At 41.9% G+C, this 19,798-nt stretch overlaps 1 protein-coding gene across 7 annotated transcripts in view; it reads right to left on the bottom strand.

Annotated features, from left to right (window-relative positions):
- Positions 1 to 19,518, bottom strand: part of LOC126995595 (major facilitator superfamily domain-containing protein 6-like) — a 47,741-nt gene extending 28,223 nt beyond the window's left edge. For 2 of the 7 annotated variants that reach the window (XR_007750447.1, XM_050855287.1), the window contains exons 1-4: positions 19,353 to 19,516; positions 18,906 to 18,958; positions 9,990 to 10,066; positions 8,245 to 8,628 (exon numbers count right to left, since the gene is read on the bottom strand). Coding sequence is in view for 6 of the 7 variants with exons in the window: in XM_050855287.1 (XP_050711244.1) it covers positions 8,245 to 8,628; positions 9,990 to 10,047 (442 nt within the window). In the remaining variant the exon portion in view is untranslated. The other 5 variants (XM_050855282.1, XM_050855284.1, XM_050855283.1 and 2 more) reach the window with 5 other exon arrangements.
- Positions 19,519 to 19,798: the final 280 nt, after the last annotated feature.

The following is a 19,798-nucleotide window of genomic DNA, read 5'->3' as shown; positions in this document are numbered from 1 at the left end:
GTGTTGTGCTGTGCTGTGCTGAGCTGTGCATGTTGTGCTGTGTTTGTTGTACTGTACTGTATTGTGTTGTGTTGTGTTGTGTTTGTTGTGTTGTGCTGTGCTGAGCATGTTGTGTTGATGTTGTATTGTGTTGTGTTGTGTTTGTTGTATTGTGTTGTGTTGTGTTGTATTGTATTGTGTTGTATTGTGTTGTGTTGTGTTGTGTTGTGTTGTATTGTGTTGTGTTGTATTGTGTTGTGTTGTGTTGTGTTGTGTTGTGCTGTGCTGTGCTGTGCTGTGCTGTACTGAGCTGTGCATGTTGTGTTGTGTTTGTTTGTTGTGTTGTGTTGTGTGGTGTGGTGTGTGTGTGTCAAACAATCATGGATTGAACATATATAGGTATGTATTTCAATTCAACAAAATCCCAAAAGCCTCTTATGTCTGTGGCAGTAGGATAAATGATCAGATATTAAGAGATATATACAGCACTTAATTGATAATGCTTGGAGGCATGAACTGGTCATATCTCAAGGACAGCATCACAAACAATGGCAATAATAACTCCTCTTATCAGTCACATGTTGGGAGTGCTTGGTACGGGCTGATGCTTCCCTAATGCCAGCAACTGATAACTCTTTTCAAGGCCCATTTAACTACATTCATTACATAACAGCTGGAGGTTTACTGCCATCAAGAATCCATCATTAACAAACCGTACACATAACACACTCTCAAATCAGAATAAAACACACCCTTTTGTGGCAAGCATATGGCTGTTGCAACAAGAAACCAAAAGCTGCACTAACTCTTGACTTTCCAAACTCCAGCTTTCATTCTTGGACTAGAAACTGGCATACCTGTTGACCCCTACACCCTTGATATATACTCAGAGATCAAGTTTTCCCTTTTTATAAGTGGAATGTAGATTAGGAGGTACTGCATGAGCGCAAACACACACACCTAAATTGTTTTATAGATTTATAAATGGAAAAATCAAACCAAAGGAAAAAGTAGAAAGACTGAAAGATGGAAATAAAATAACTGAAGATCCTAAAGACATAACTGAGCAACTAAACAAGAAGTTTCAACAAGTTTTTACAAAAGAATCAAAATTTAATGAACCACAAGATGACAAGATGAATGTTCAAATGGAGGAAGTAATAGTAACTAAAAAAGAGATATATAAAATTATGGAGGAGCTGGAAGAGAGGAAAGCAATAGGACCGGATGGAGTTTCAGGTTTTATTTTGAAAGAATGCAGAAATCAGCTGGTCGGACCAGTATATGATATTTTAAGTGCTCAATATCAACTGGTAAAGTACCGAAGGAATGGCAAAGGGCTGAGGTGGTCCGTATATATAAAAGCGGGAAAAAGGAAGAACCTCTGAACTATAGACCAGTATCATTGACCAGTATAGTTTGTAAAATATGTGAAAAAGTGATAAAGAAACAATGGACAAAATTACTAGAATATAATTACAGAAAAACAGTATGGCTTTAGACAAGGGCATTCATGTGTAACAAACTTATTAAGCTTTTACTCAAAAGTGACAGACATAACACAGGAGAGGGATGGATGGGTAGACTGCGTGTATTTGGACTTGAAGAAGGCTTTTGACAGAGTTCCACATACAAGACTATTATGGCAGCTGGAAAATAGAGGATTGAAAGGGAAAACGAAAAACTGGATGGAAAGTTACCTAAAGGGAAGAGAAATGAGAACAGTGGTAAAGGACATGAAATCAGAATGGAGAAATGTAGATAGTGGGGTGCCTCAAGGATCGGTACCGGCACCAATACTTTTCCTAGTACATAAATGATATGCCGGAGAACGTAAATAGTTACCTGAGTTTGTTTGCAGATGATGCGAAATTGCTGAGACATAAGAAATAGTAAAGACTGTGAAATTCTGCAAGAGGACCTAAATAAGATTTGGGATTGGAGTAAAAAATGGGAGATGGAGTTTAATGTGAAGAAATGTCATGTAATAGAAATGGGAAAGAGTGAAGGGAGACCAAAGTGGACATATAGAATGGGAGAGGGAGAAATATTAAAAGTTCAAGAAGAGAGAGATCTGGGAGTGACAATACAAGATAACCAACAGTCTGAGAGTCATGTAAATAGGATATTCGGTGATACGTATAGAATGGTAAAAAATATAGGAATAGCATATCACTACATGAATAAAGATATGATGAAAAAGATGATTACCACTATGATTACACTAAAGTTGGAATATGCAGGAACGGTGAGGTCTCCCCATAAGAAGAAACACGTGAAAAAACTAGATAGAATACAAAGGATGGCAACGAAGATGGTTCCAGAACTGGAGGGACTGTCATATGAAGAAAGGTTAAAGGAAATGGACCTGCCAACATTGGAACAAAGAAGAGAAAGGGGAGACCTAATACTAATTTACAAATTGTGGAATAAAATGAAGGAAGTAGATAATGAGGAGTTACTACTAAGAGTAGTAAGAAACACCAGCAACACACGAGGACACATTAAAAAATTGAAAAAAGGAAAATGCTTGAGACAAAAAAAATATAGCTTCCCGCAAAGAAACATACAGATTTGGAATAAACTAAGTGAGGAAGTAGTATCGGCAAAGAGTGTGCACAACTTTAAGGAAAAAGCAGACAAGTACAGATACAGAGACGGGAGCACACGAGCGTAAGCACAGGCCCTGTAAAATTACAACCAGGTAAATACAACTAGGTAAATACACACACACACACACACACACACACACACACACACACACACACACACGCACACACACACACACACACACACAACACCTATCCTGCTTACATATGTAACACAAACTCAAGTTGCAAGTATGTAGTTCATTTCCCCAGGCCAAACATTTGCTCCCCATAAATTTCCATGCGAGTCTTAGACATTCCTATAATCAAGAAGAATGCCAATGTTAGGCCATGCAAGGGTTAACATAAAATGCAAACTATCTAAGCACAAGACTGTAAACCTGACAAGACAATATGCCTCAGCTGACACATTGATGAATCATGCCATGTTGACCAATGATGTTTCCCTTGACATTCAGCCTCAGCATACTGCATGGTGTTGCCAGGTACATGCAACTCAGTTTATTCTACATCCAAGCTAACACCCTAGTGTCATACCTAGACAAAATATTATGTGGGGATGCCATGACAAAGAGCATCTTGCAACAGTAAACTTCAAGGAGTCCGTGATTCAAAAAACAATGTGGTGCCACATTCACAGAAGTGCTGGCAAACAAACAAACAAAAATCATGTAAAAAAATACATACACACCATTGCATTAACTCGTGTCAACACATAATGCTGAAAATATATAAATCAATTACTAACACCAAACTATATTATAATAAAACACAATAAAAATTGCAATTATTTCTTCAAAAAGAAGCTAACAAAGGTAAAGGGAAATCAAGCTTATGATTATATTTAAATTTAACTATAATGCACAAAGTACCTTGAAGTTGGTGCATGAGAACATGAATACTTTAGATTAGTTATCAGCTGCCCTGAAGCCTCATACCAGCCTCCTCACTAGGACCTTGTTCACACAAACTTCATGGTATGATGCTAATATATACTATCCATACATATAGCATATGTAGAGCATATATGTAAATATGACTAAACAGGTAAAAATTTGCAATGCCCTATGTAACAAATGCCTTCTCTTCAATGGCACTGTTTTCTTGTTTTTATGTGACTCCTGCTTTGGGGTTCCTCTGAGGCAGTGGTTCCCAACCTTTTTTTCAGGCGACCCAAATCATGCATCTCTAGACATGACTGCGACCCCACTAGTTTAGTTGTATATGCGTTATTATAATATAACACCATGTTTGATATTTTGAGGTCTTGAAGATCCCAGGAAAAACGCTTGGTGACCCCACTTGGAAGTGGGGTCGCAACCCCAGGGTTGGGAAGGGGGGCTCTGAGGGATAATGTACCCTCAGTTCTCTCCCAATCACTTGGTCAAAACCATGAGAGTGGGGTGGATAAGCAATTTTACTTTTACTTTAGCTGTAGTTATTTTCTTCACACAATTGGTTACCTTTCCTTACTATGATCACATTACTTCAGTGACTACAATAAAGGCCATGGGGAGAGTTCTGTTAGTGTAACCATGCTAATTACCATATTAGTTTTCTGACTAAAGGCTGGAAAAATAAGCGCAATATAATCTGTTAAGTCTCCCTCGGAAAGTTCATCCATCATCATCTGCCACAAATAGTCTCCTGAGTCATATCACAGGACATAGTTAGCTGATGGGTGAGAGTTCTACTTCATGCAGTGATTGGATTATAAGAAATTTTTTGTGAAGTGAGTGGGAAGATCAAAATAAATCTGAATGACAGCAATGTTACAACAAATATTATCTCTTTGACAGATGCCCTCCCTTCAACACTCCACTTTCCTGGAACTGATACTATCACCACAAGGAAGTGGACCAATTGAAGCGCCGACAAGTACGTTAAAAAGTAAGAAACAATATGGGAACGTTAATAAAACCGATCTTTACCATACTGGGTGGTAATTTGGGTCTTGGTCAGGGTCCTGCAACGAATTGCCCATAATATATAGATGTACTTCAATGCACGAGGAAATGAATGAAGGCTATTACGTATATGAAGTTCTAAAACCAATTACATTTATCCTAGCATACCCCACTCTAGTATGTTTAGTATAAAGCTAGATGGATATCATTAAAGACTTGATAAATGAATGGCCTCTTGCTTCCTACCAGGCTGTGGATGACAGAAGTCTTTCTCTGGGCAGAGCTGAGGAACAAAAGCTGTCACTTCAAATTTTAGTGGCTAAAATATGTACTTTGGCAAGCAAAAATCAAAAGTAAACAAGGCAAAAAAAGCCTTCATTCCAACCTTCTCTCTTACACACAGATATGAACACTAATACAAACACATACACACGACAGACAACAGTGTAAAAGGATTGAAAGCATCATATGTGAATGTAAATGGCAAAACCTCAGCAAGGCTAGAAATCAGTAATTTCTTAAAGGGAAAGGAGCTAGACATTATGTGCTCTGTAGAGACCAAGTCAGGCATGCGCTGTAGTCTAATCTTCCTCTCACTGACCCTTGAGCTTGGGGCAGGAAATAGCCCACCACCCCAGGACACAGCCAATACAACATACAGGTTACCACAGTTTACCTTCCCCAGTAGGCTACCTATTTATAAGGGGAGAATGAACAGCTGGGTGAGCTGTGAGCCGAGTGCCTGAGCTGAGATTCAAACCAAGGCCCATGAATTCAAAGCTTGGCATGCTAATGCTAAACCCTTCACCATGAAAGCAATTGAGGGATGTAGGAGGAAGTGAAAACTTATGGGGCAACTTTTTGCTTTTCTTGTTTTGGCCTATGGTGCCAATCGGTGGTGGGCCCGGTTTCGCTACGCTGCTAACCGCTAATTAGCGAAGCTAACTTTTTCATCATCTGAATAGCGTTCTCGCTAACTTTGGAAACTGTTAGCAGACCAATTAGCTTCCACTAAATGTAGTTCCTTCTCCGCTAACAGTTTTGTTCTTGTCCATTGTGGGCAGATATAGCACCAGTTGAGCCACATGGCGCAATAATTCCAAGGCTTCCACTTTTGGGTAAATTACGCCTTAAAGTAGGGTAATTGGACAATTATTAGGAAAACTTTTTTGTTTAAGCTACAACATATTGAAATTTCAGGACACTAGGTCTGTTTTTAAGGGTTTTAGAGCCAAAATACTAAACTGAAGCTAAATCCATATGAAAAAGTTAGCAGTTAACATTAGTTTCCATTAATTTCTTTATAATTTTAGCAGTTTAGCATAAGCAAAGCTAACTTCTTAGTTAGTGGATTACCAGTTAGCGAAACTAACTTTTCGGTTAGCGATGCCCACCACTGGCGCCAATAGGCTTTCTTGGTGGGACCCGGTGGTCGGCCCCAGCCTATTATGGCACAGGCAAGTGTTTACAATGGCACCCTCTTGCTTGGCTCATGCTGTCCCCTGGAGCTCATTTTTTATCTTCTTTGAGAGAATCTAGACTCCGGGTTGATTGGTGGTCTTCAGAAGCATCACACTGGACCCAAATCTGGCGAGCACGAGCTCTTGCTGGCAGCTTTTGCTCGCAAGCAAGTCACTGGTGTCCTCACACCGACGAGCGATGAGCGGCGAGCGACGAGCAACATTGTAAACAGAGCCTCAGCCATGACGCCTACTACATCTACACTTCACATTACGGCTAAGTGTGCAGCTGTGACGCCATTACTTGCCGTTATTCAACGAGCGTAGAAGAAAAGACGAGTCTGGGTTCGGTCATGGCTGAAGAGAAGGGAGACCCATGGTGTGTACAACAATCTCGTGAAGGAGATGAGGCTGGAGGATGAGACTTCTTTCTACAACTACTACAGAATGAAGAAGGAAGACATTAAAGAGTGCACAATACCGGAGGACCAATGAGCGAAGGTGGCCATGGCGAGTATTTATTTCAGCTGGGCGGTCTTGGTCTTGGTTAGGAATCCAGAAATCAAAATAAGAACCAACACTACTTTTCACAATACCATCAAACATAAAACGAGTATGTGAATAAGTTCTCTAATATTATGGGTATACGGATCCAATACACTAGGCAATATATATTATTCACATATCAGTGCACCAAAGAGCTCATTTGACTGCCTGCTCGTGGCTCGCCAAGCTGCTCCCCGTCCAAACAGTGAGCTAAACCCAGGAGCAAAAGCTCATGAGCAAGCCATCCCGTGCCAGCAAAAGCTCGTGCTCGCCAGATTTGGCTGAAAAATTTCTAGCTTATTTGTCGCAGTGGGCAAGACACCACCCGAGGACGCTGACCACTCAGCCACTGCCTCCCCACATATATCAACAAATAATGCAATTATCTATTGGATCAAAGATGAAAAGGTATGGACCAAAGACCAAAATGTCACTGACTCCTTGAATGATCCATGACCCACTGGCAAGAGCAATCTTGTAGGGTTTTTTTTTTTTTTTTTTTTTTTTTTTACGTGTTCACCTATAGCACTAGGCTTTCTTCAGGGGCCTGGTGGTTGGCCCAAGCCCATCATGGTGCAGGCAATTTTTATAGTGGCGCCATTTATTCTTGGCTCATGCTGCCCCCCAGAACTCATTCTTGATTCACTTGGATGGTTTGTTCTAGAGTCCAGGTTGATGGGTGGTCTGCAGGACAGCATGTGGGTAGTCTTAAGCCACTCGATGGTGACTGAAAAATCCCAGGTGGTAGCATACGGATTCAAACCCGCGTCGTCCAGCACGCAGTGAATGCGGGGCCCGCACACTAACCACTCAGCCACAGTTTGAGTTCCAAACAATAGAGAGGATTGTAACACCATAAGACAAGATGTACAGGCACACACACACGCACGCACATGCACGCCCACACCTACACCCACACCCACATATATAGTGCAGTGGTTTGGCTCACAACCAAGAGGTCCCAGGGTCAAGAGACAGTATTGGCTATGCACGCAGCACTACACTCTGCCACCCACAGAACTGTTAAATAGGTACTTTTTTAAGTGAACTCGGGATTTTTTCTACGCATTTTGGGATTCCAGAATACAGGCTATTGTTTATAGCCAAATAAAACGTTCATACACGGTGCCTACTGGCCAAGAAAAAATATATTTTACCCATTGCTTGTAGATTTTATGGTTTGTGTCTATTTATGGTATATTACGACTACTGAGTGCCAAATGTATGCGGGCCTGTATCTACCCCATGAATAGCCCCATACTGAGTAAAAGCAATATTTGAGAGTTTGTTTCCTGAATATTTTGTTCATGGGTGTAGTATGCCTTCTAGCATCTCTAGTATAATTTAAATTGATGTTAGATGGGTATTATTGCTGAAGGTGTGGCTATTTCTACTTCTGGTCTTAAAATAAGTGCTTTACATACACAGTACTGTGGTAGGTGAAACAAAAACTGTAAAAAGTTGGTAACAAAGGGTAATGCATCCCCATTGCAAACTAATAGCCAATGCAGTCTATTCCCGGGCGAAGTGGAGATGGATGGGCTGTCTCATTTAACCTGTACCCCCTCTTTACCCAGCAGTGAATGTGTACCAGGTGTTAGTCGGCGGTTGTGTGTGGTTTTGAGGTTTCAGCCGTACTCAAAGATCCATCACTTGCGAGCTCAATGTTCATTCAGGGAGGGTACTGGCTGGCAATTATGAAGCTATTGCATGGTCAGACGACAGTAATTTTCACATACTCACCATTATCAGGAGCTGCCAGAAGCAAGGATGGCCCTGCACCACTACCATCACCAAGCAGACTGTCCTCCTCCATCAAAGGCACCAGGGCAGTGGCAGGAGAGGGTCCACTCATGTTTTGTGGCTGCACAAGGCGGCCCTGCACCCTCGGGAGACCCTTCAATGGGGGCACAAAGTAAATGGAGCTGAAACTGATCACCATGACTCCAAGGTTAGCGAGGAAGATGAGACGCCTGTAGGAGGGGTATGTGTCAGCAAGGGCAGCCACTACAGGCTTCATCAACACCACCATGACGTAGTACACTGCCATGACAATACCCATGACGGAGACAGGGATGCCAAGATGCTGCCCCACCACAACTACGAACGGCAGGATTGGAGAAACACCTGCAGCACAGGAGCAGAGTGCATTATATAATTTTATCACAACATTAGACAACAACAAAAAATATGGTACTAAATCATAGACCTTCAATGGACATAGCATTAAGGGCTGAGGAAACTGAGCAAGAAGAATTTGTCTGCACTGCCTCTGTTACAGTGCAGAGCATGAAGCAGATATGTATATAGGTGGCAAGACAGGAATGAGCAAAACACAAAAGTGAACAAGGAAGAAGACACAGGAGCACCAACAAAGATGGTCCCCAATATAAGAGATTTACTGTTCAAAGAAAGACTGAAAAAGTAGGCACTGCCATCATTGGGGGAAAAGCAAAAAGAGAAGTGATATAATGCAATGTTCAGGGTAATGATGGTACTACACAATTACTGTATTTGCCAGCATTGCAGATACATTTTTTTTCTCAAAATAAAACAAAAAAATAAGCATGTATCTTAGATGCCAAATACTGCATTACCTGTAGGCATAACCAAGGCCTTTATAGGAAGTGTACAGATCAAATAGATGTTAAAAGGCTGTGACAGTCTGACAGACCCTATACACCTTTGCAGAAAACTCTCAAGAGCCAGTGTTATATTTTTAGTGTTGGTGATGGTGTGGGAGTTGCTGACTACAGGGTATCATTTTATTGCCATATGTATGTAGTTTGTCATGTTCATGAGGTAATAAAAATGTTGTAGTAAAACCAGTAACACATTCGGTATATTCTAATGATGGCAGGGGATTTAACCACACTCTCTACATGTCCTGGCTTTGGTCATCAGCTGGTGCTACCAGTCAAAACAAAGACCTCACCAATGGTAAACAAACATTCAGAGCTTCCAAGTCACCTTCCATATGGTGCTGTTATTATGGTATGGTATATGTGTGTATTGTATGGTATATATATCGCAATGTGGTGCTGATCCAGTTGTATATGGTACACATGTCATGAAACACACACAACCTATCCTTAAAATTGCTGAAGGTCATCTTTTTTTTCTTTTTTTCTTTTTTTTCAAAATATAGCACTTGAAACTGGGGTTCATCTTCAATGCCAGCAAATACAGCATAACAGAAAAAAGCTATTTGTATGAGGTGGGTGCATGAGCAATAAAAGGACATGGAAGGAAATTATAGACTACAAGTGCTTGGGTGAGAGAGAGAGAGAGAGAATGAATTAGGGGGAGGGGGGGTTACTAAACTGTGAAATACCCTGAGCAAGGAGATCATCCAGTCCAAAACCTTACATGAGTTCAAACCTAAATTTGACTAATCAAGACTGATAAAACTCCATGAGCAGAGTTGATTTTCTGCATAACACAACTAGGTAAATACAACTATAAGTAAAAAAATACTTATTACTTACATCCTAAGAAGCAAAAGTAATGGGCCTTCAAAGGCAGCAGTTTCTTGTTCACCTTCATTTCTGTCACTTCTAAAGCTCTGTGGAAAAAAAAATCAAAGCTATATTTTTGTACTAATGTAATTTTAGTTTCAAAGACCGAGTATACATGAGAAGTAGTTATGTATGAATGTATGAATTGACATGATAGGTGGGTGGAACAAGCCTTTATAGAAGCTCCCGAGCTAGTCTGGAGATAGGTTTTACGGACTAGATTTTTCTTCTAACATTCCAGATTTACATCAATAACATCTTTTTCAAGGCTGTTAGTGTTCATATGTAGCATAGTTATCAGGTAAATTATGTTCTCTGCATATGGCTGGTGTACCTAGTAAATATATTTTGCACTTCACAGTAGCCTGCCCATAAAAAAGAAAATGATCATGGCTTATAATTACTTTTCCCTACAGTACCCTCTCAAGTTTCGCGCTCGCTTCGTTCCGAAGGTATAGCGCTAAACTCGAGGATCACGAAACTCGAGGTATTGAAAACACTGAAAAAGTGCTTATCTGTTCCGACCCATGGAATTTTTTTTTTCTTCTTTTTTTTCATGTGGGCTGTGGCACCGGTGGACTATCCATCCAGGCCTGATGGTCAGTCCAAGCCTGTTATGGCGCAGGCAACTGTTTATAGTGGTGCCATTTTAATTGGCTCATGCTGCCCCCTGGAGCTTACTTTTTTTCCTCCTATACTCCCTTGTTATCTCAAAATACGTACATTGGAAAAAGGAAGAAAACAGGAAGAGAGAACGGGTCATTTTAAAGCCACAGATGAAGCCTTACGATTGGCTGAGCTTCAAAAACACGCTTGTGATTCGCTGGGAGTCCGACAACGTCATTGCCAGCGCTCACCCAGTCAGCAGCCTCGCTGCCTTAAGGAGACCGACCAAGGTGAAAAATGCAAAAATTATCAAAAATGAGAAACTTCGTCAATGATCACCCTAAAGGCATACAGAAAACATTACAGGAAGAATTTTTACCGACCGAGTTTAAATGAGCATTTAACCCGCAAACTGCTGTACGCCTTCTGGGCGGCTGAGCGGTAAGCTGCTGTAAGCCTTCTGGAAGCGGGCTTTTCAAACAGGCGCCAAAAAGTTTCCGCCGCGGCTTCAGATACTACCAGAAAAACATTTTTGTGATAGAAAAATCTAAGAAATATGCAGGATACAACACATTTCGAGCTACAGATATGTGTATTGTAATATTTATGACACGTTTATGTAACTTAGATATCATTTATTGAAGGTCAATCTCTCGCTGATATAGCCGCACTAGGCGACGCACTCAGAATCTCAGTCCCGCAGCTTACGGGTTAAATCACTGTTTAAATCACCCCGCACACTCAGTCAAGGTCACGTGAGGCAGAAGATACCTTTAGAAAAAAATTTGTAGGAAAAACACTGTAGTATTTAGACACGAATAGTTTTCTCTGTGGTGGTGTCTGATACTTTCTCCTGTGCGCGCGGGGCAATACTGTCCCGTAGCTCTCACCAGAATTCATCAGTGCGTGTCCTTGTCACGCTGAGGATGGACATAGGTGTGTACGCTCTATATCCACACTGCCTTTTTTGCCTCTTATGACAAAACTGCTGATGATGCTGGCTTCATCCAGTTCAAATGCCAAGAAGAGAGGCTGCCATTGTCAAGAGGATTGCCTGCTTGAAGAAGGCACGCCATGGTCGAGTAGATAATGAAGAGAGACAGACAGGTGTTCCACATGGAGCAGCGAGGCCTGACTCGCCACCACCTCTCACTCGCTCCCTGCTGCCACGACTGCTGTTCCTGATGCTTCTGCATCAACACCACCATTACCACAGCCTTCTACTTCAGTTTCAAGAGAGAAGAGCCCATCTCATCATACAATATAAAAACAAAAAATATGAAAACAAATACAAGACAAGGAAAGACAGAGCTTCTGACAGATCATCATAACCAAGAAAGAAGATTAAAACAGAAAAGGAAGGAAGCAAATCCTACCAGCCAGATAGTTTCTAACACCAAGTGATGCAAACAAAAACTGGCAACAATGAGGGAGGCGGTGGCTCCCTGACACCCTCACCTTTGAGTGAGTAATACTTCAACATGAAGTGGGTTCAGGTGCCATGTTCATGACTCAAGATCACCTAAATAGCAAGACAGCAACATTACAATACCTGGTTCTAACAATATTCAGCACAGTGTGGCCATTCATGGACGAGGAACATCAATATGTACTTACGTAACTTTAAAGCCCCGTAACTCAAATCATACTTTTTACAATACATTGGTACTGTAAACTCACTAAGATACCACAGGAATCACTAAACCTCATCAAGATGGTCTACAGGGACCTCGCAAATCCTGACCTCTTACAGAAGCGCCTGAAGGGAAGGACACAGAATCCCAACGAAATGCTTCATTCAAAAGTGTGGAGGAAAGTGTCAAAGGACAAGTTCTGTGGATTATTCAGAGCGCGGTTTGCCTGTCAAGCTACCATGTTGGAACACAACTTTGGATACCTGGCATCAAGTCTCTTACTCCACCTCGGATTTCCCACACACTACATACACTGATGAATAAAGACAAGGAAATGCAGAGAAATGCAGTATGCAAGAGTAAAAGCAAGAAGAGAAAGAGAGAAGCAGGTGAAGAGTACGAGGCAGGTGCACACTGAAAAGCTGGCAACAACGAGTGAGGTGGCTCCTCATGACACCCCCACCATGTGTGGATAATATTTTTTTTCAAAAGAAGGGGACCAGTGGCCATCAGAATGAAACATTGTACCACATACTAATGTAGAATACAATGAGTTATGAAAGAGCGAGATTTGTTGGCCAAAAAAACTGCACACAAAAAGATTAAAGGGCGGCAAAGTAAGGAAAACTTTAAATGCCCGTATCTCAAACGTGCATTGCCTTCCTTCAAAATTCCTGAGATCTGAAAGTTTTTAACCGATCTTAAATCTGTTTGCAGTTTTGGATAGTGTAGTAAAACAGCAACATTTAGTAGTTAAATTTTCCTTCTAGACTGTATTGGTTGGTCACAAGGAGGATGTAAACATTAAAAATAGTGGAAAATGAGTACATTAATAAAAAATTAATAAGTACTATTACTTTTCGAATCCATGGATTACCTAACTTGGAGAAGTAGAGGAATGTTCATTTTTTAATTGAATATAAAGAAAACTAAAATCGGATTAAAAACACAGAAACTCACCCCATTTTAAATGGGTAGTAAATTTACAAAAAAAGTTATTGTTTTTTTTTTTTTTAAGATATCATCTTGATATTGTAGGTGAATGATCAGTAAAGTACTGCACTCAAACCATAAAAATTTCATGACGATTGGAGTAATATGACACTTTGACCTCGTTGAGTGCCTTAAGGCAGTGTCACACTGGCCATTTTCCTCTAACCGTCGTGGCTATTGGCAACGCCCGTGCGCCCATCCGGGAGCGAGTTGTCGGTTGTCCGTAACCTGATGGCATACTGGGCCCTTTTCTTCCCACCGCGTTGGCGGCAGCTTGGGCAGTCGCCAAATCCAACTTTTCCGGGTGTGCGTCACACACGGCCAAGGTCGGTTGCCCATCTCCACATCCACAACGTAAACAAAGCACTTGCCCCGTATCGACATGGTGTGGTCTGCTAAAGTAAGGGCTCTTGCAGCTTGTGTTGTCATTACCCAAGTTATGGACTTGTTGCTGCAATTAAATGGAAGGAAGAAGCTGTTGTGGGTGTGGCGTGTCTGTGGTTCTTCCGTGCCAGTTCTTATTGTCACCACTGCGCATGAGCGGCCAACCCACCCATCTAGACTCCGACCACATAAACACGTGGATCGAGTAACAACACACACACACACACACACACCAGACTCATCATGAACCATGGCAGATGTTTCTCACAAACAAAAATGGCTTTGCCATTTCCTAGAGTGTGTTAGAACTTATTTGGTGAGTGGTTCATATAAACCAAACATACCCGATGGCAAGAAGAAAGTAGTTTAAAGATGACTGCTCTCTTCTTGCCAAGAGCTAGGTTTGGTTCATGTGAGCCACTCACCAAATACGTTCTAACACACACAAGTAATGGTGAAGTCGTTTCTGTTTGTCAGAAACATCTGCAATGGTGTGTGTGTGTGTGTGTGTGTGTGTGTTGTTATTAGATCCATGTGTTTATGTGGTTGATTCAAGATGGGTGGGTTGGCCACGCATGCACAGTGGTGACAATGAGAACTGGCATGGAGGAAACACAGGCATGCCACACCCAAACTGTTTCTTCCTTCCTTTTAACTGCAGCAACAAGTCCATAACTTGGGTAATGGCAGCACAAGCCGCGCCAGCCCTTACCTTAGCAGACGACGCCAAGTTGATAGGCTACAGACCTTGGCCGTGTGTGACGCACACCCGGAAAAGTTGGAGTTGCCGGTTGCCCTAGCTGGCGCCAACTCGGTGGGAAGGAAAAAGCCCTGTGTGACACAAGCTTACGGATAACCGTGAACTCGCTCCCGGTTGGGCGTACGGGCCCAACGGTTGGACGAAAACGGCCACTGTGACACCGCCTCAAGGCAGTGAAGCCGCTGATTGGGTGAGCGTCTGCGATGACGTCATCGGAATCCCAGCGAATCACAAACGTGTTTTCATAACTGTCAGCCAATCGTAATTAAGGTAGCGCCTTCAACTGCGGCTTCAAAACGACCCATTCTCTCTCTCTCTCTCTCTCTCTCTCTCTTGCCATAGCCACAATGTTAGGAGGAAAACGTCCTGTGTGATACTACCTTTAAAGGTAGCGTGCGTGACACCGATGGTAAGTAGACGTGACCCGTACGTGTCAAAGCAGCGCGAAACTCGGGGTGATAATGCGCGAAAGTCGGGATGGTAAGAATTTAGGACTAACCACGAAACTCGGATAGCGCGATACTCGAAAGGGTACTGTATATAGAAGGCTTTCTTACATATATTTGTATATCGTATTTGAAAATTTACCCTTTTCTTTTGGGTAATATTCTGTATATGTACCTGCCATGTTCACCAGCTTCACTCTTGGTTTTTAGCTGTAGACTCAGCAGTCATCAGCTTCTCTATGTTTTCGATGTCATGTCTGGTGCTTTGGAGAAATGCTTAAAACATTTTTGATTTGTGTTTTTTTCTGCTTTAGCACATGCTGCTTGCCCTGGTGTTTGTTACCTTAAGCAGTAGTGGTCAGGGTCTGGGGTTGTCCCCTTCCCTTGACTTTCCTAATCTTATGGTTTCTGTGACTGCCTCCTCTATGACCTGCAGTTCCTCATTACAAGCGGTTGATACAGACTGCAATGTCCCAATCCCTTCTTTCCTTCATTTACTTGATATGGCTATGGCAGGTTATATGTCAGGTTGTTGTTGTTTTCCGATTCTCTTTCATATTGCTCACTCATTTCCTGTATAACTTGATCTTTCATATTTTGTTAGGGTGATCTAGGTTTGGCCAACTGCACCCTATAGCCTAGAAACTCTAGATTCTTTAGCTTGGTCCTAAGTTCCTCATTACCTTATTTAAGCTCTAAGCTCAACATGACATCTTCCTACATGCACTTCACTGGCTTTGTTCAATTGTGGGCAACTCTCAACACAAGACTGTTAGGGTCGTATTATAAGACATTTCGTCACCCAAGAACACCTATTTGACAAGGCTTTCGCAGGAGTTGTGGGCATTACCAGTAGTAGTTTTAGGACCCTGGTGGTAGTTTGACACTTCCTCTGTACTTTGAACCTGAAGAAACACACATGAGAACCCAACTGACCCCCTCTTTGACCGTTAGAAAAAGATGATGTGAGAAGCGAAAGTGTCTTGTAATACCGACCTTATTCTCTCCAAATCCTCTTTGTATAATATGACTGTAAAATGGTCAGAGTATAACAGGGATCCAATGGAGGTGCATTACATGGCTTAATTAGCTTCAAGAAAAGTATAAAAATAATTTTCTATGCCCCTGAAGATTTTTCTGTATATGAAGATACACAAGAAAATGTTGTTTCTGTACTAGTCATCTACCGTGCGAGTCAGTGACAAAACACGTCAAAAAAAGTTTCAAGGGCATAAAATAAAGTATCAAAACTTTGTAACTAAATACATGAATATTGTATTATCTGAGGTTCTAGAAAGAGTTTCCTACAAAACTTTTTTTTTCCAGAAACAAATGTTGAACTATTTGACCGTCCCTGAAGATGTGCTACCGCATGTTTTTGGACTTTGCTAAGAATCTGATTCAAGAGGGACAACTGATATTAAGGAGCATTCAATTGAGAGTAATTCTTTACAAGGACAAGATGACAAGAGAGAAGACAAGAAACTTACCAAGATACTCTCTCTCTCTCTCTCTCTCTCTCTCTCTCTCTCTCTCTCTCTCTCTCTCTCTCTCTCTCTCTCTAATAATTTTACAATAAATTTACTGATTACTACACCTCATCAACAGCTTTTTCAACACAGATCCAGACAGTTCACATACTTTTATATAAATAAGAAGTTGCTGATTTAAAACTTCTCTTTGAATTACAAGCATGAACGTTTTTCTCGAGAGTATGTTAGCAATTTTGCGTGCAGCACAACATTCATAACAGGAAATACACTATTACCTAATCTTGAAATTGAAATGGGGTGTGAAAATTATATAGTATTGCTAAAACACAAATTAACAATGAAACAATGGCAAAAAGGTATGTAATTCTCATACCCTGGCACAATTTTCAAAGCAGAGTCAATTTTCATAGTCTGGCTCAATTTTCCTGAGTATTTATTTTCCTGATGCAAGTAATGATTGTCATGGTGAGTACATATTGGCAAACAACCCAAAGTAATACAAACATGAGTGGCTTGACATGAGTGCTGAGAGCCAGAACCCACCACCATCACCAAATAAGTTGTTGGGGACTGCTTATCTGGTATTCTTACCTGGTGGGCTTCCTGGCCCCTCAATCCACACAGTCAGTGAGGGTACAAGGAAGCCAACACAATGCTAATGTGCCAGCTTAGAAAGCATGTGCAACATCATATATATTGACTAAATACTTATTTTTTTTTATATCTTCACCAACGGCGCCTGTAGGCTTGTTTTGGAGGGGCCTGATGGTATGGACCAGCCCGTTGCGGCGCAGGTGAGTGTTTAGTGGCGCCAGATTGTAAAATAATAACAGAATTTAATATATTGATAAAACCTAAGCTTAAGTCCAAACAATGATACCCAAAGAGTTTGTCCCCAAGGTGGTTAGCAGGTGCTGATTTGAATGAAGACGGACAATGGAAAGCAACTAGTGAATCTGGGAAGAGTAATGCCTCTTCCTCAGTTCCAATTGATTTCTAACATGAGCTATTTCATATTGATGACCTCTAGCAGAGGAATTGAAAAGTCTAACATAAAGGTCTGTTGGAAAAATTGCACACTTATGAAAGATCCGCCATTATTCTAACATATCATAACAGAGCAGACAAGCTTAAATTGAAAACTAATTCAGTGATTTCAGTCTTTCAAAGTAATTCAGATTTTCTATGCCCCGGACATTCTTTGTCCAGCTGCGAGGGTCTGGTGCTACAGATGTTTGGGGTGCTCATAACATTAATCAGATAAGATTACAGGGGTACCAGTGACTTTATATTAAATTTTACAAAAAAACTATTGTGGCGCTCCCTGCTGAAATGAGGTAAGCAACACGGGGGGTGATCTTGAGATATCACTTGCTTCACATTGATCAACTATTCAGGTGTTCTGAGGCAACTATTCAGACTAAAATTCAAAGAAGTTGTGGCATATGGTCAATTTTTTTCATACATATGCCTAGGAAAAGTGCTGAAACAGTGGGATCAGAGATGAAGATATCACATCATGTCATGTAACGCATATACCATTTCTACAAGTTTTCCCTCTCACTATCCCCTATCCTCGCTGTCAGTTAATCTAACTGAAGCCTTCCCCACCTAAGCTTTTCTGCAGACATATCATTATACATCATCTCTTATTTGTTCAATAAGTTCATAAGCCCTCGAATATATATACAATTACATGACAGTAATATAATTGAAGTTTATTTTACATTATACTTTAAATTATCATATGCTTAGGGGATGAGTTTCAGTGTCAGCCAGAGAGGCAGGCTCACCCATCAATCCCTACCATAAGTTCAAATATCACCCATGAAAGACAGGCTGGAAAAAAAACACCCATCCTTTACCTGGCAGCTGGAAAGACCCATCCTGTCACTAAGAGGTTAATACTGTCTTTGGGCCTATCAATGTCCGGGGCCCTACGCCATGGCATAGTTGGCGTATAGGATAGTCTGGCCCTGTCAACACCTGCTGCCGCTCTCCCTTCCCCCTCCTACCACCAGACATCAAACACCCTACTGGCTATCCAAGCCCACATGGGCAAATATTGCCTCAGTGTTGTTCCCTCTGTTGTAGAGGCAATGAACATTCCCCCCTCAACACACACACACAAAGATTCACACCCTGCTGCCACCCTATGGGATATCAGTCCACTTCTCACCTTACCTAGTAATTGCTTACCTAGTGATGGCATAAGAGGCAAGGGAGCTAGTGTCACTCATAAGGGTTGCCTCTTCTCAACTGGCAATGAACATGCCGGTTATATTTGTTTTTAAATGCATTAACACTTTCACTACTCACAACCTCCTCCACCGATTCACCACTCTCGAGAACATATTTCTTTTGTGCGTTCTATGTCCTGCTTTTTCCAGTTTGAGGGAATGACCTCGGGTCAAAAGATTGGAGTGCCTAGGGGCAGCCAGCTTAAGGTAATCTTCATCTCCCCCAACATGGTCAAAGCCTTTCAAGATTTTAAATGCCTCAATCATATTTCCCCTGAATTGACACACTTGACTCCCACTGCCTCATCACAACTCAAGCACACATCTTACCTTCGGGAGGCGTAGCCAATTAATCAACGCCCCAAGCAGAGTTGTGCGTGAGTCTGTAAGGCCAAGTGGCAAAAACATAGTGAGTCAGCATATCGAGTGCCCGCCCTCCCCTCGCCCCCTGTACGGCCAGCTCCTCGTTGCCTTGGGGGCGCCGCGTTGGGAGCTTTGCACCCTATCCAGTTTTATTATTCTCGTCATTGACACATGGTTGGGCGACCCTTTCTCCAAACTAGGCGGATATCTTAACCCGCAGACTTGGGGCCGAGGGGTTGTTATGTTATCCTGACACCAACGCATATATTTACACTTAAGATTCTATCAACATTCCCTCTGTGCTCTCTTCGAGCCACTATTACCTCCAAGAACCTGCACGCTTCAAATGACACCGTAAAACGCCTCAATAACAGTAAAATAAAGGGTACCGCCGGCACACTGACGGTGACTGACCTGGCCCCGCGCCGCTGAGGGTTGATGAGCTGCGCCGCCAGATTCTGCTGCTAAATTGTTGCAACTTGAACTGTTGCGGCGCCGCCCGCCAGGCCCCGCCCCCGACCCCTCACCAGCTGGGCGAGTGTTGCCAGACGGGGAGACTCGGGAGGGGCCCCTTGTGCCACACCAAGGCTTCGGACGAGGCGCCGACACACTAAAAAAAATTCATTACCTCTTTGAAATAGTAGTCAAATTTAATGTGGATCTATTTAGCTATCAAACTATCTATCTGTCCATCAGTCTATCTGTATATAGATAGATAGATAGACATGTAGCCTAGCTATGTATAATCTAAGGCCCCTTTCACACGAGCGTTTTTTGCCGCTCCGGCACATGCCGGACGGCAGCCGCATGGCACCTGGATATCCACGGTCAAGTACGGTGTCTGCCGCATCTGCTTCGGT

This window comes from Eriocheir sinensis, chromosome 8 (genome assembly GCF_024679095.1).
Source record: "Eriocheir sinensis breed Jianghai 21 chromosome 8, ASM2467909v1, whole genome shotgun sequence".
Lineage (NCBI taxonomy): Eukaryota > Metazoa > Arthropoda > Malacostraca > Decapoda > Varunidae > Eriocheir > Eriocheir sinensis.
This window is presented reverse-complemented; position numbering and strand designations above follow the sequence as displayed.